General features: G+C 40.5%; 1 protein-coding gene across 6 annotated transcripts in view; it reads right to left on the bottom strand.

Moving 5' to 3' along the window:
* PCMT1 (protein-L-isoaspartate (D-aspartate) O-methyltransferase) overlaps positions 1-16,279 on the bottom strand; it is a 50,335-nt gene that overhangs the window by 2,649 nt on the left and 31,407 nt on the right. For 2 of the 6 annotated variants that reach the window (XR_016234479.1, XM_017338338.4), the window contains 4 exons: positions 14,875-14,979; positions 9,659-9,779; positions 8,899-8,984; positions 4,162-4,331 (listed from right to left, as the gene is read on the bottom strand). Coding sequence is in view for 4 of the 6 variants with exons in the window: in XM_017338338.4 (XP_017193827.1) it covers positions 4,162-4,331; positions 8,899-8,984; positions 9,659-9,779; positions 14,875-14,979 (482 nt within the window). In the remaining 2 variants the exon portion in view is untranslated. Of the gene's footprint in view, positions 1-4,105; positions 4,332-8,898; positions 8,985-9,658; positions 9,780-14,874; positions 14,980-16,279 lie in introns of all 6 variants that reach the window. The other 4 variants (XR_016234478.1, XM_051836839.3, XM_051836840.3 and 1 more) reach the window with 3 other exon arrangements.

Consider the following 16,279-nt stretch of genomic DNA (forward strand, 5'->3'; position numbering starts at 1 on the left):
CCCTGCACCCCATGGGAGACCAGGAGAAACACCTGGCTGCTGCCATCGGATCAGCGCGGTGCGCCGGCCGCAGCACGCTGGTCGCGGCGGCCATTGGAGGGTGAACCAACGGCAAAAGAAGACCTTTCTCTCTGTCTCTCTCTCTCACTGTCCACTCTGCCTGTCAAAAAAAAAAAAAGTCAACTTCATAAATTGGGCAAGAAAACATTTTAAAAATTACCTATACCATAAGCTGCTTTACCATATAGTGTTAGGTTTATTTATTGATTTGAAAGGCAGAGTTACAGACAAGGGGAGAGACAGACAGACAGACAGAACCTAATACAACTTCGCCACAGCACTGACCCCTGGATTACCTTTAAGTGATAGATCATCAGTTCTGATTCTGCTTTATAAATTCTTCTAAATAACAGCATTATAATTCTTACAGAATATTTTTTGCTTTAATTCATGCAAATATTAAAATAGCCAGTCTATAGAGTTTACCTGTAAAATGCTATATTCATAAACTAAAATAAACATAAGTAAAATAAATAATTTTCAAGTTATTCAGTTTTTCCTAATATTCAAATTCTACAAACATGTATTTCTTATCTGATTTACATTCACAGGTCATTTCCAATGAATAGTAGTAGGATATACAAGTATGTGCTAAATATATCCATTAGGTTAGTAACTATGTATGTTTATTTTATATAACATAATTATATATAATACTGCTTATTAGGTTGTAATAATGCCATGCTGTTAACATTTAGCCTTATATATTCTTGTACAAGAATAAATAGGGGCGGTGTTATGACGCAGTGGGTGAAGCCACTGCCTGTGAAGCTGGAATCCCTGTGGCCACCAGTTCAGGTCCTGGCTGCTCCACTTCTAACCCAGCTCCCTGCTGGTGTGCCTGGGAAGGCAGCAGAGGATGCCCCAGGTGCTTGGGCCCCTGCCACCTGCATGGGAGACCTGGATGACTCTCTTAGCTCCTGGATTCCTCCTAGCCCAGCCCTGGCCACTATGGCCATTTGGGGAATGAATCAGTGGATGGAGGATCTCTCTGTCTCTCTCTGGAGCTCTGGCATTCAAATAAACAAAATCTTTAAAAAAAAAAAAAAAAAGGAAAGAAACAAATAAAAAGATGTACTACCAGGAAACAACAATCAAAATTCATAAATATTTTCTAATACATAAATGGGTTTTGAGTTAAAAACAGCTTTGTGTACTTTGCTTTGTAGAAAGCATTGAGAAACATAAAAAGAATCCCAACAAGAAAAAAGAATTTAGAATATGAAACAATAGGACCAGTTGGATTCCCTAGCATCTAAACTGTCAATCTTAGAAATGCATGGTCAATTCCTAGCATCTTTTTCGTGTATGTATGCATGCCACTTTAAGAACACATCACTCAAAGAGCTTAAAGCAGGAGAACCCTGAAACATTCCTCAATTTCACAAACCAGAAATGGACCTGTTGCATTAACTCTAGTGACTATTAAGGACAAAAAGGAAGGAAAACTTCTGCCAGATTAGCAAGATACTAATTTTGACACAAATACTTATTTAAAATGAAATACAAATTTTAATTGTGCCCCTTCCCAATCTCCTCTCAACACCACAGCCAGAGCCATCTTTCTGAAATGTGATCCAGACCACGTCACAGCTTGGCTTCCCCCTCGGCGCTCCCTACTGCAAGTCTAAACGCACTGCACTGGAATGCCAGTTTCCCACGGCCTCTGGTTCTCCACCAGACTCTGAACTCCACGAGAGCAGTGCTGGCGCCCACACAGTGCCTGGCACAGTGGCCACACACACTGGCGGAGCTGAAGGATGGTACTGAGAAGGTCCTCCACACTGACAGACACTTAACAACAGATGCCACTTTTCCAAAGGCAATTTACAAAGACCACACCGTTTAAGCATAGATTATGCCTCAAGGTGATAGAAAATGGCACATAAAAACTAGACAACTACTCAAATCTATTCCAGACCTAAATTTTAAAAGCAGGAGAGAGGGGCTGGTGCTGTGGCATAGCGGGTAAAGTCACTGCCTGCAGTGCCGGCGTCCCATATGGGTGCCAGTTGCAGTCTCAGCTGCTCCACTTCCGATCCAGCCCTCTGCTTTGGCCTGGAAAATAAGTAGTGGAAGATGGCCCCTGCACCTGCGTGAGAGACCTGGAGGATGCTCCTGGCTTCAGATCAATGCAGCTCTGGCCGTTGCAGCCATCTGGGGAGTGAAACGGTAGATGGAAGACCTCTCTCTCTCTGCCTCTATGTAACTCTGCCTTTCAAATAAAATAAATAAATCTTCCAAAAAAAAAAAATCAGGAGAGGTTCTGAAGGGAGAGGATGAGGGAAGGTGATGGGGAGAACTGATTTCAGACCACAAATGGCCTAATTAAGTCTGACCCACATGACGTCCTTGTAGAGAGAGGGTACACTGAGGTTATTCCCAGATCTGGGAGTGGCCTCTTCCCTCTGTCACCACCACTCCTGTCAGGAACTCCTTCTCAAATCCTGCCATGCCCTGTCGTGGCTGTCCTTGCTCCCACTGGGTTCTAGTAAAACTGTGTCCCTTTTTGCACTTGGACCTGGGGTGGTAAAAGCGTCAGACTACTACCCTGGGTGTCCCTGCTCCCATGTCAACATCCTTTACTGGTTCCCAAAACCTTTCCCATGTTCTGAAAAGTCCCTTCATTAAAAACCCTTCGAAACTCTGTATGCCCCTTCCACACAATCATGTGACAGCATAACCTCGTTAGAAACAAAGACAGGTACTCAGATGTCATAACCGCATCTGATTCTGAGAAGCCCAACAGCTGTTTACACGCGTTTTTAAAAGGCAATGTCTGTGTTCCAGGCTATAATTCAAGGAAGAAGACTACAATAACCTTACATAAGAACAAAATGCAAAGCCTAATAAGATTCTTAGAAAAGGTCAATTTCTTTTCCTCTCTTGGAAGCCCCCTCCATGCCACTCTGGGTGGAGGTCCTTGATTCTAATAAATACTTTTAAATTTCAAAAAAAAAAAAAAAAAAAAAAAGAAAAGAAAAGGTCAATCTGAATTTACTAAATAAGGCATAACAGTGAACAAAAAGATTCGTTACCATTTTTGCGAGTCAATATTCATTCAAAAAGTTCCTCTCCTCTTTCCAGAAAACAAAATTGAGAGGTCTATTAAACTTATAATCACCATTTACATATTAAGAAAATAATTATCTTAAAATATGACTCTCTATGTCAAATAAAAACAGATTCTGAAATGAGGCTTTACAGAAAGCCTTTCTCACTTTGGCATCTGCCTTCCAGCAGTCTCACTTGGCTGCCAGCACCTGAATGTTCGGGTCTTACCCCCCCTCACCAAGGGGAGTGGGAGCAGAGAAAAGGCTTGAAACAAAATTCTGATTTTGATGAAAATGAACCAACGGTAAGCACTGGGCCATGCTATGAAGACTCTAAGGCTTGGTGCTAGCCCTCTGGGTGGGTTTGTGAGACCTGGGCACTCGCTGGGTACCTCTTAGAAGCCCCTCCCCTTCCTCAGAACTTAGCCAGAATAGCTTAAAACTTGGCTGGCCTAGTCTATAGAAGGGAGAGAAAGACAGCTGACTTTAAAACAGGCACAGGTTGTCAGACATCCATGAATCTGACTGAAAAAAGAGAAAACCAGCTAAAAGATGGATGTCCTCTCTGGGATCTTGACAGCTTTAAAAAGTGGGACAACTGATCTTTCTCTTTCTCCTTATAACAATGGCAGAATAGAGAGCAAACAAGGCAGGACGTGATGGGCCCTGCTTTTCCAGACCAAAGCCTTTGTTTCTGTGCCCACACAACAGCTATGATAATGATTATCCCTACAGAAACAGAGTGGCTGACAGTAAAATATCCTTAGAAAGTACTGAACTGCCACTGATAGTCTCTTAAGAAAAACCTACTAAAAAACCCTGAGTGCCAACCAAGTCTCACCCTCCCTTTCCCAAAAATATGAGCTAAATCATAAGGGTAGATCATGCAAAATGTCTTGCGTTTAATGTAATGAATTTCTGATGTTTCAATGACAGCATGAAGGTGGTAACCAACACACAGCTCTTACAATCTAATGTCTTAAAATTCACACCCTTTCACCTTGCACGTGTGGAAGAAGAAAAGAGCAGAAGATAAAATCACTTCCACCTAGACCATTGCTTTTCTTTATCTGTTAAAGGCACATATATCACCCCCATCAAAGGCTTCATTTTGACGCTGCCATCTTGTAGCTTATCATACTGCTCCAACATTTGGTTTCCACCCGCAGGACCAACTGGCAATATCAATCTTCCACCAGGCTTTAGCTGGTCTATTAGCTGCAGAGAAAGAAAAACACATACCCACCAAGTTACAGATTTTATATGAACAGTCAAACCCTTAGTCATCACTGTAAACAATTTTCAGTGTCCATGGGCAAAAGGGAGAAATGTATTTCATTTACTATATACAAGGGGCTTCAAAAAGTTCATGGAAACATGGAATTAAAAGATAAGTGCATTTTTCTACAAAATATTTTGAAATCCATGCAGTTATTTCATGATACACTTTTTCCCTGTACTTTTTAAGCTCCCTTGTCCATATGTTGATAGACTTGTTATTCAGCCTATCAGCCTCCTCTACTAAACCACTACAAGCTCCTTGAGGACAAAGACTGCACCTTATTCATCTCTGTGTTCCTAGTATCTAACACAGTCCCTGGTATAACTGAAGGACACAGAATGTTTGAACTGAACCACCTCCTGTAGAACTTCCTATGGGCCACTTCCTCCTGGGACGGCCAAGGGCAAAAGCAGAAAATTCTAAAGCTTATGTGCCTATTTTGAATCTTTGTGGACTGGAAGAGTGGGGACTGGGCAAAAGGGGGAAGTGTAGGAAATCAGTAAGAAATCTGTCTCTCAGTTTAAGATCTAGGGCGTCACTCAAGCGAAGGTAAGGATACTTTAGCTCTGAATAAATTGAGGCATACTGGCGTGAGAAGGGAAGGCAGGCCGGAGTCTCCGCAGTATTAGAGGTGACCCCTTATCTATGAAGAACCAAGACTACCCAACAAGTCTCTCCAGTCTGAAATGTTCAAGTCATATGCTACCATTTGAACACAGCCTTATGAATCATCATTATTCAAAAACAATAATGAAGAAATCTTACTTTGGATAGCATTAAGGACATCCTCAATTAAAATTTTGGTTATCAGCTAGCCTATATTATTTTTTCCATTTTAATTTTTATCAAAGTAATACTTGCAAGTATTCTTTGTTTTTCTACATTTCAAAGTTTGTAACAAAACAACAACTTCTTCTCCCATCCCAATCTTGTTCCCCAAATCAAGCAATGTAAAATCCTTTTAGCTCTGTCTTCTATTGTTATTTTTATATTATAAATTATAAGCTAGATAAGGATTGAGCTCTATTTTTTTAAAAAAAATTTATTTATTTGAAAGGCAGTTACAGAAAGAAGAGAGGGACACACACAGAGAGAGAGAAAAAGAGAGAGAGAGAGAATCTTCCATCCACTAGTTCACTCCCCAAATGGCTGCAACAGCCAGGGCAGAGCCAGGATGAAGCCAAGAGCCTAGAGCTTCCTCTGGGTCTCCCACAAGGGTGCAGGGGGCCTAGCACTTGGGCCATCTTGTGCTGCTTTCCCAGGCACATTAACAGGGAGCTAGAGTGGAAGTGAAGCAGCTGGAACTCAAACCAGTGCCCATATGGGATGCTGGTGTCACCTGTGTCACAGGTGGTGGCTGTACCTGCTACACCACAACACTGGCCCCTGGATTGAGCTCTCTTAATATATCCATATGTTCTGTTGCCTTTCCCCAATCCAGCCAATAACATTTTTTTAATAAACTAATTTTCAGTTAGGACTTCAAATATATTTTGCTGCCAAGCCAAGAGGTATCCAAAGTTTCCTTCTTCTTCTTCTTCTTTTTTTTTTTTTTTTTTTTTTTTGGACAGGCAGAGTGGACAGTGAGAGACAGACAGAGAGGAAGGTCTTCCTTTTCCATTGGTTCACCCTCCAATGGCCGCTGCGGCCGGCGCACCACGCTGATCCAAAGCCAGGAGCCAGGTGCTTATCCTGGTCTCCCATGGAGTGCAGGGCCCAAGGACTTGGGCCATCCTCCACTGCACTCCCGGGCCACAGCAGAGAGCTGGCCTGGAAGAGGTGCAACCGAGACAGAATCTGGTGCCCTGACCAGGACTAGAACCCGGTGTGCCGGCGCCGCAAGGCGGAAGATTAGCCTATTGAGCCACGGCGCCGGCCCCAAAGTTTCCTTCTTTATACAACAGTTTTATTTCCCCTGCAGCTAAGACTGAAGGCTTTTCCTTTTTCATCACTTAATTCTCATTGTAACTCTCTAATCATTCTAGCTGAAACAGCTTCTCAATGAAATTTTCAATCAAACTCATTCCATTAGTGTTCTCTTTCCTGTAGACTCTCTTCTAGTGCCTTCCTCCTCTTGCTCCAAACCTGAACTGTTTGTTCTCCAGGCCTGTACAGCTTTCATCCTGGGACTTCCCATTGCAATAATCCTAGGATCTCCCACCACCTCTCCCCTTCAGCAAAACGCTCTACTCCCTAGATCCCATGGCTCTCTCTTTCTGGTTTTGAACCATTGAGGAACAAAGACAGATAGGCAGAGAGAGGGTTCCCATCTGCTGGCTCGCTCCTCAAATTCCTGGAATGGCTAGGGCTAGGCCAGGCCAGGCTGGAGCTGACAGACAGGAACTAAGTCAGATCCCACACTGAACGGCAGGAGCCATCACACTGCCTCCCAGGATCTGCATTAGCACAAAGCTAGTCAGATATGGAACCCAGGTGCTCCTATGGGTAACATGGGTGGGTATCTTAACCAACGTCTTAACCACCAGGCTAAACAGCCACCCCAGCATGGAATATTTTGAAAAAGAGATTCAGATGTGTAAGTCTAAAACTATCTTTCTTCTATTTGTTTGGTGATATCTGTGCATATAGAATTAGGCTGGAAATCATTTCAGTTCAGAATTTTGATGGTTTGCTCCTCAGGTCTGATTCTAATGCTGGTATTTTGTAGTCTGATACAATTCTGATTACCAATTCTTACCAGATGGTCTGTTTTATTTTTCTCAAGTCTTTCAGAATCTTCTTCTCATGCCCAATATCCTAAAATTTGATGAAGATATTGTAGCTCTTTTTTAAAAAGACTGAAAAAATGCATTGTACTGAGCACCCAGTAGATCTTTCCAAGCTAGAAAATCATGTCATTCAGTTTTTGGACCATTTCTTGGGTAGGGCTGACTGTTCCTCATGAAGAGTTTCCAAGCAGCAGCCCCTCTTCAATCCATGCTTCACTCCAATTCCCAGGCCTTCTCTGAGTCCTACAGAGCAAACTGTTTCTGCCCTGACATTCCACACTGTAGTCTCTGGTTTTCTTCAACCGCCAGCACCATACACTGTGGAGTTCAATAACTGCAGGTGTGATCTCCTACTTAACTGAGGATGAAATCTGTGTTTTTGTTTGTTGGCTTGGGGGTGATATCCAAGAGGAGGCGTAAGCATTTTACTCTGCTATCTTAAAACTGCAAAGCCCCATGGCACAGCTGTCTTACAGTTTAATAAAATATATGTGGATCTCCCTAATATTTTCAAATCCTACAACAACATTTAAGTTCAAGTTGACAAATGTCCCTTGTACCCTGAGATGGGTTCTAGTGAAAGATGAGCCCTGCACCGACCCCTTCATGAAACACAGTTCTATATCAGATTCTGACTGTTTACTCTATGTTCCCAAGCTGAAAAAAAAGAAAAAAGATTAAGAACCCTTTGGCCATGTGTTCATATATGCAGATTCACTGAGCTGTTCATTTATGATTTGGATACCTTTCTACATTATATTAATACTTCAATTAATATGTATTACAACCACAGGCTTGGACTTTTTTAAGAAACAGATAACCAACAGAACCGCAGACAATGAGCCATTTTTCCGAAAGTCATTCAGCCAATGGGCAGTAAATCAATGTCCACAACAAACTGCCCAACTTCCACATTCTTCATAACTGATGGAAACACACCAAAACAGTAACAACAATCAAAATTTTTAGGTTAGGTTGCGGATGAGACTGGGCAGAAGAAACTCTCACTTTCCACTCCTGGTCATCCAGTCGAGTGCTATGCAAAACTCCTAGGTTATAGAGGCCTAGGATTACAGTGAATTTATCCAAAGATTATTAAGGGTTAACATAACCTGATCAGAATCTTACTAAAATGAAAAATCAATACTGTACCTTGAACATTTCCTTGACTACGCAATATTCTCTTCTGGAAAATCTTTCCTTCTCATAACCAACTGTATAAACCCTAGTATTCTTTAATATTCAGTTCAACTTCTATCCCTGTATGAAGTCTCCTTGATTATGCAAAATTCTCTCCCTTGTTGATGTATTTTGTTTTCCAACCAATATATTTCATAAGCTAATGACATGCTGTAATTGCATTAAATTCCCTGTTATCTGGATGATATATCTCTTGCAGAATACAACCTTTGTGAGGGTACAATGTACAATCTTTCCATTATCTCCCATGCACCTAATATAGTATATATGCTGGTATGTAATAGCATCAAACTGATTATCAGGTCATGAACTCCAGAGGGAATTTCCCAATTCTATTGTTGTCCTAGTTCTTACTTGAATACTGCTTCAAGTAAGACAGCCATGAGCTGGGATCTAGTGATTTTCATGTCACTTACATAATTATTTACATATGAGAAAAAAGAGGAGGGCCAGCTAACTGTATCCAAAATGCACAACATCAAAGTTATATTTCAAACATCTAGAAGTCCATTCTATATAAATGTTTCAAAGTTTTATTAGTTGAATGAAACACAGAAAAAAAATCCCAACTCACTGCCTGGGGCACCACTGGGGCTGCAGCTCCGACATGAATAGCATCATACGGGGCTTCTTCAGCATAGCCCATTCGCCCGTCCCCCACTGGAAAAAAAAAGTTATGCTTAAAAAATCCATTCAGATCAAATGGTGTGAAGAATTACAGTACTGCAGGTTTAAAATAGGGAAAGGACAGATTTTTCTGGGACAACTGGATATTCATATGGGAAAAAAATATAATCAGACCTGTATCTGATACACACAGAAATCAACGTCAGGAAGATCAAAGACCTAAAGGCGAATAACTAAAATAACTTAAGGACATATCTTCATGACTTTAGAGTAGCCTTAAACAGGACATGGAAATTAGTGGAAAAAAATTGGGAAGCCTAAATATATCAAAATTAAGAATTTATACTTATCAATAAGGTACTGATAAGATGAAAAGGTAAACCACACAGGGCTACACAGAGCCAACAAAGGGCTAGACTCTACAGCCCCTATAAAGCAAAGAAAAATACAATCTAATATCTGAGGAAACCCAATGGTCAAACACATGAAAGCCTCACTGGTTACAAAACACAGAATTAAAATCACAAAGAGATACAGTGCTATACATCCACCAGGTGAACAGAAAGAGTCATTGTTTTGATATCTGATGCTAAAAGTGAATGCAGAAGAATGCAATAATTAGCTCTAAGTATTATTTAGCTTGTATAGGAGCTTCTAAAAATAAAATTCCTGCAGAGAAGAAGTGTTTAAAGTCTTCATGTACTCACCAACCAGTTGCACTCTCCCTGAAGACAAAAGTGTTGGGTCATCCTTTCTGACGTTGTTTATTGAGTCATCTACTAGCTCTTTAATGTGATCAATTCCTATGACTTTTCCACTACATCCCACCTGGAAAAAAAAACAATTCAATAGCTCATTGAGGTAAATTCATTTTTCTCAAGTGTCACTGAAGTGTTTCCTTACTTAAAGTCTTATTCTGCAATGGGAAATAAAAATGAAACAGCTTAAGCCTCCTATTAGATTGCTACATGCTCAGTTTCTCATACTTTACCACACATAACTTTCTTAACTACAACCCTCATTGAATAGTTATACTTAAGCAATTAAGAAACTAAAATAAATTATAGTTATAATAATGAGAAAAATTACTTCTTAGAATTCTATTTTTAATCAGTTTTTAACAGTTTGTGAATACAATTCTAAGAATATAATGCTTTTCCCTTCCTCCCTCCTTCCCTTCCCCTGTACCCTCCTCCCCCCACCCCTGCTTCCCTTCCCTTTCTTCTTTCTTCCTTTCTTTCACTTTTTCAGATAACATTTTTAATTTGCATTACAGTTGACTGTAATGCTTAATGTAAAGGCTTAATGCTTCAACAAATAAGAAGTTTAACAAATAAAGAGCAGAAAGACCCCAGTTTAGTAGAAATATAGGGAAGGGCTATGAACAGTAATCAAATATAAAGATGACCATTTCACCATATACAGTAACTTTTAAAGTAATCACAAATCATTCAAAGTACAGTAGTATAATATTCTTAACTACTGGTTTCACAAAGGTATAAAACAATGATTTATAAAACTATTTGTGGCAATACTGATACAAAAAGGCATTTCTGTTTTTTTTGTTGTTGTTGATGTTGTTCTCAGATTTCTAATTTTTAAACCGAGAACTCTGAAGTATGATTTATCTACCAATATTTAGCTAAGGGTAGGCATTTGGTGCAGTGGTTAAGATGCTGCTTGGGAAGCTGAATCTCACATTGGAGTGCCTGGTTTGCATCCTGATTCCTCCGCTTCCAATCAGCTTCCTGCTATTGGATAAACTGCAAGGCAGCAGATAATGGCTCAAGTAATTGGGTCCCTGCCACCCATGTGGGAGACCTAGATTCAGTTCTGGGTTCCTGGCTTTGACTTGGTCTAACACAGTTTGTCATAGGCATCTGGGGAGTGAACAAGCAGATGCAAGATCTTTTTCTGTCTCTGCATTTCAAATAAAATGAAAATAAATTATTTTTAAAACTAATATTGTGAACAAGCAGATGCAAGATCTCTTTCTGTCTCTGCATTTCAAATAAAATGAAAATAAATTATTTTTAAAACTAATATTGTATGGTAGTACAATCATTTTTTATTTAAATTTCATCTAAAAGCCCAAGTTTGAATGTTAAAATATTATATAAAATATTTTTTGAGGAGGGATTTCTACAAATGATTCTACTGCTGCTACTAGAAAAAGAAAAAGGACCCAAATATCGATAACAATTTACTACAATAGAGGTTCTAGGGGCTGGCACTGTGGCACAGCGGGTTAAGCCAGCATCCACAGTAACAGCACACCATATGCACACCAGTTCCAGTCCAAGCTGCTCCACTTCTGATCCAGCTCCCTAGTAATGCACCTGGGAAAGGGCAGAAGACGACCCAAGTGCTTGGGAGACCCTGATGAAGCTCCTGGCTCTGCCCTCAGCCTGGCCTAGTGGATGGAAGACCTCTCTCTCTCTCTCTCTGTAACTCTTTCAAGTAAGCAAATAAATCTTCAAAATAAATACTCTGAAGTCAGACTATCCAGGTTCATACTTAAGAGTCATTATTTAATTAACACGTTTAACTTTCTAAATGTGTAAACTAACTTCTCTTCCTTTGGGTTTGACTCTTCTACAAAACAAGGAGGAAAATGGTATATACCTCATAAAGAATATGAAGAGTAAATAAGGGAATACATGAAAAGCACTTAAAACACTACCTCATAGAAAACTTGTGAGAAGCATTACATTTAAGTTTTTTATATTATTATTATTATTTTAAAGGTAGAGTTAATAGATCAAAAATAGATGGGGGCTGACACTGTGGTGTAGCGGGTAAGCGGCAGCCTGCAGTGCCACCATCACATATAGGCACCAGTTCGAGTCCCCAGCTGCTCCACTTCCAATCCAGCTCTCTACTGTGGTCTGGGAAAGCAGTGGAAGATGGCCCAAGTGCTTGGGCCCCCACACCCGCATGAGAGACCAAGAAGACGCTCCTAGCTCCTGGCTTTGTATCAGCTCACCTCCGGCCCTTGCAGCCAATTGGGGATTGAACCAGCAGATGGAAGATCTCTCTCTCTCTCTCTCTTTCTCTCTCTCTCTCTCTCTGCCTCTCCTTCTCTCTGTGTGTAACTCTTTCAAATAAATAAATAAATGTTTAAAAAAATAAAGAAGTAGATGGAGTAGTAAGGACTCTAACTGGCTCTCTAATCTGGGATGCAGGCATCACAGGTGGCAGAGAACCTGCTGTTTCACAACACCTGCCCACCTCATCACTTAGAATTTTGTTGTTGCTGTCCCTGGGGATAGACAGAACATTCAGCCCCAACTGGAATGACTACAAGGGGATTTATTTAGTTTACATTAATGGCAAAGTCTAGTGGGGTATCTGGTATCTTGTGCGGCTGTGTTTAGAAGACAACCAGACATTGTTATTGAAAGTGGGTTTCTTTGCGGCGCCGGCACACCGGGTTCTAGTCCCGGTTGGGGCGCCGGATTCTGTCCCGGTTGCCCCTCTTCCAGGCCAGCTCTCTGCTATGGCCAGGGAGTGCAGTGGAGGATGGACCAGGTGCTTGGGCCCTGCACCCCGTGGGAGACCAGGAAAAGCACCTGGATCCTGGCTCCTGCCATCGGATCAGCGCGGTGCGCCGGCTGCAGCGCGCCGGCCGCGGTGGCCATTGGAGGGTGAACCAACGGCAAAAGGAAGACCTTTCTCTCTCTGTCTCTCTCTCTCACTGTCCACTCTGCCTGTCAAAAAAAAAAAAAAAAAAAAGAAAGTGGGTTTCTCTCTGGTTCATGGTCCAGCTTTACTTTCCCTTATCTTTTGGCTTCATTATCAGGCTCTACCCTTTGTGAACTCAAGATGGTAGCCAGTAGCTTCCAAACTATATTCTTCCAAGTTCTCATCTGGCATGAGACAATAGAGTGGACCCAGTTTGAACATAATTCTATAGGTTTATTTGCAATGAAGATGGTGCTTTTATTAGTGGTTATTTTTTTTTTAATTTTTGTTTGTTTATTTGAGAGAGATAAAGAGAGAGCGAGCTCCCACTTACTGGTTCACTACCCAAATGCATGAAATGGCTGGGGGTGCGCCAGGCTGAGTCTGGGAGCTAGGAGCAAATACAAAGGTCTGCCATGTGGGTGGCAAGAACCCAGCCACTTGAGCCATCCACCAGTGCCTCCCAGGATCTGCCAGTAATGGAACCCAGGCACTCCAGTGTGGGACATGAGTGTCTTAACCAGCGTTTTAACTGCTAGGCAAAACAGAGCTCCCAGAGCCTCTATTATGTTAGGAAAAGTGCCTTCATTATCTGCTTCAATTATTATTGCTAGTGGCTTAACTAGTATAGGATTCTGCAGAGCACAAGCAGGGCCCCACTAAAGCACCTTGGAGAATAGGTTTACCTTTGCTCAGATAATCAAATCAGATTGATCACAAGAAATCTTGTGCCTGGAGTCCAGACTGCAAGGTTCTAGTCTAATTGAGTTGGGATTTATGGATACATCTTGGAATAGAACCCATGTAATTTGCTGTCGATAAGTAATCAGACTCACTAGAATGGAAGCTCCAGGGAGACAGGAATTTTAAAATTTAATTTTTAATTTTAACTTTTAATTAACTTAATTAACTTTCAGTTTTTAAAATTTAATATTTTAAACTGATGTATCCTATGCATCTAGAACTGTATCTGGCACATAATAAGGGCTCACATACAGATCTTCTACTTGTTTTGTAAAGTTCAGCTCCTGGACCAGCGCTGTGGCTAGTAGGCTAAGCCTCCACCTACAGCACCAGCATCCCATATGGACAGTGGTTCCAGGCAGGCCTGGCTGCTCTTCTTCTGACCCAGCTCTCTGCTGATGGCTTGGGAAAGAGTGGAAAATGGCCCAAGTGTTTGGGTCTCTGCACCTGCGTGGGAGACCCAGAAGAAGCTCCTGGTTCCTGGCTTCAGATTGGCCCAGTTCTGGCTGTTGCGGCCATTTGGGGAGTGAACCAGTAGACAGAAGACCTTAGAAGACCTATCTCTCTGTCTCTCCCTCTCTCTGTAACTCTGCCTCTCAAATAAATAAATAAAATATCCAGATCCTCACTAACAGTTGGCAGAGATTTTTAAAAATTTATTTACTTATTTGAGAGGTAGGAAAGGGCTCACATCCACTGACTTATTCCCCAAAGGCCTTCAATGGCTGAGGCTGGGCCAGGACCAAAGCCAAAAACTAGAAACTCAATCCAGGTCTCTCACATGAGTGGCAGGGACCCAAGCACTTGAGCCATCACTATTGCCTCCCAGGGTCTGCATTAGCAGGAAACCAGAGTTAGGAGTGGAGGTACATGTGGAGCCTAAACACTCAGATAATAGGGTTCCTGGACCCTGGCTTTGTCCTGGCCCAGCTCTGTCAGCTGTGGCCATCTGGAGAGTGAACCAGCAGATGGAAGATCTCTGTCTTTCCCTGTGTCTGTGTCTGCCTTTCAAATAAATAAATCTTTAAAAAAGCAACAGCATTTAATTAGTGACTTGTTCTTTATACTTGACATATTCATAATTTTTGAAAACTGTTCTTTTTTTAAATAAATAAATCTTTAAAATTTTTTCAAAAATTAGATTTCTGAGTTTTTAAAATTTATATTAGGAGCCAGGGTTGTGGTGCAATGCACGACGCTAACGCAGCTGGGAAGCAGAAGGCAGCTCAAGTATTGAGTCCCTGCCACCGTGGGAGACCCCCAACTGTTGCAGCCATCTGGGAAATGAATCTGCAGATAGACGATCTTTCTCTTTCTTTATCTCTGTCACTCTTACGTTCCAATAAATACGTGAATCTTAATAAAAAAATCCTAAGTGATGCACATGCCAATGGCTATCTTAATTTAAAAAAGCAAACCCAAAACCCATCAAAACCACTAGTGAAAAAATATAACATGCTTATGTTGGGGACAGAATAAAAAACAAAGGTCTTACCATACGTGCAAAACATGCAGTAAGGATTCCACTTCCGGATCCTACATCAAGAGCTTTAGCTCCTTCATGTAACTGATCAAATAGAAGTTCTAGTGCATATGCATGCTGCCAAAAGAACAGAAACCAAATGTTCATTTTTTCAAGACTTACTAAAACAGTGAAAACATGTAACACATGTGTGTGTATACTTCACCTAGGAACTACATAAGAAAATCTTCACTGTTTAATTGAATTCTTACATTTAGATAAAGAATTAAAATTTTCAGTAATTTTAGGTCTCATACGTGAATAGCTTCATAATTTAACTAAAATTCAAGGTCAAAAGATTCATAAGGATTTAGTGAAAGTCATTACATCCCCATCCCTAAGCATCCAGTTTCTTTTTTTTTTCTTTTGAAAAAGTTTATCAACATTTTATGAAGCATTTGCTTTGAAGACTAAGTTTTGAAAGCCATGTAAACCAATCAAACACGAGTAAAGTTTTGTAATGAACATCTCAAAGAAATCATTTTAATACCTTTTTCTCATGGGATGACAACAGCATTATAATACTTTCTTATTTTTTATTAAAATTAGCTCTTTTCAGATTAGTACTAGCAAGTTCTGATTTTTAGTATAGGTTGTATATCTCTTATTTGAATACTTGGGACCAGAAGTATTTTGGATTCTGGGTTTTTCTGAATTTTCTAGTAGCTGCACAAGCATAATGAGCTACCACAGGGATGGGAGGGCCCAAGCCTAAACAGGAACTTCATTAGGTTTTGTCAAGCTTTATGTACACAGCCTGAAGGCAGCAGGACACAGGATGTGTAGCACTGTCACGATGTCCTACTTAAGACATTGTGTTGGCAATGATAAGGCTTCAGACTGTGCAGTGTTCAGGAGTTCAGATTAGGGATGCTCAAACTGTACTGTGTTAAGGCAAGAGAGAAACATCATACTTTCCATTTATTTTTAAATTTCCTATGAACTACTTTCTAGTAAAAAACTGTTTGGTATTAAGTGTTTTTATCTCAAATCCTAAAAGTAACCGTAGCCCTCAGCTGAACGTTGTACTCCCGGGCTTTTCTATCTTAGGGACATTTACACAGTAAAGCATCCAGTTTCACTACCTAAAGGCAAACAAAGTCACCAGTTTCTTCTGACCCCTTCCAAAACATCCTATGCATGAATGAAAAAATTATATTTTGAAGGACTTTTCATATTAATACTTAAATAGCTTATTCATTTGTCTTTATGACTGAGGAATATATTCTCATGTGTATATATTATAATAACAAGTATCCCTAACAAGAGGTATTTAAGTAAGGTCCAATCTTCTATAACAAAAATATAATCTTATAAGGTATATTTGTAGGATAATAATTTAATCTTTATAAAAATCTTATAGATTCTATCTATGTAA

This window comes from Oryctolagus cuniculus, chromosome 5 (genome assembly GCF_051225735.1).
Source record: "Oryctolagus cuniculus isolate XC-2025 breed Fujian yellow rabbit chromosome 5, ASM5122573v1, whole genome shotgun sequence".
NCBI classification, from domain to species: Eukaryota; Metazoa; Chordata; class Mammalia; order Lagomorpha; family Leporidae; genus Oryctolagus; species Oryctolagus cuniculus.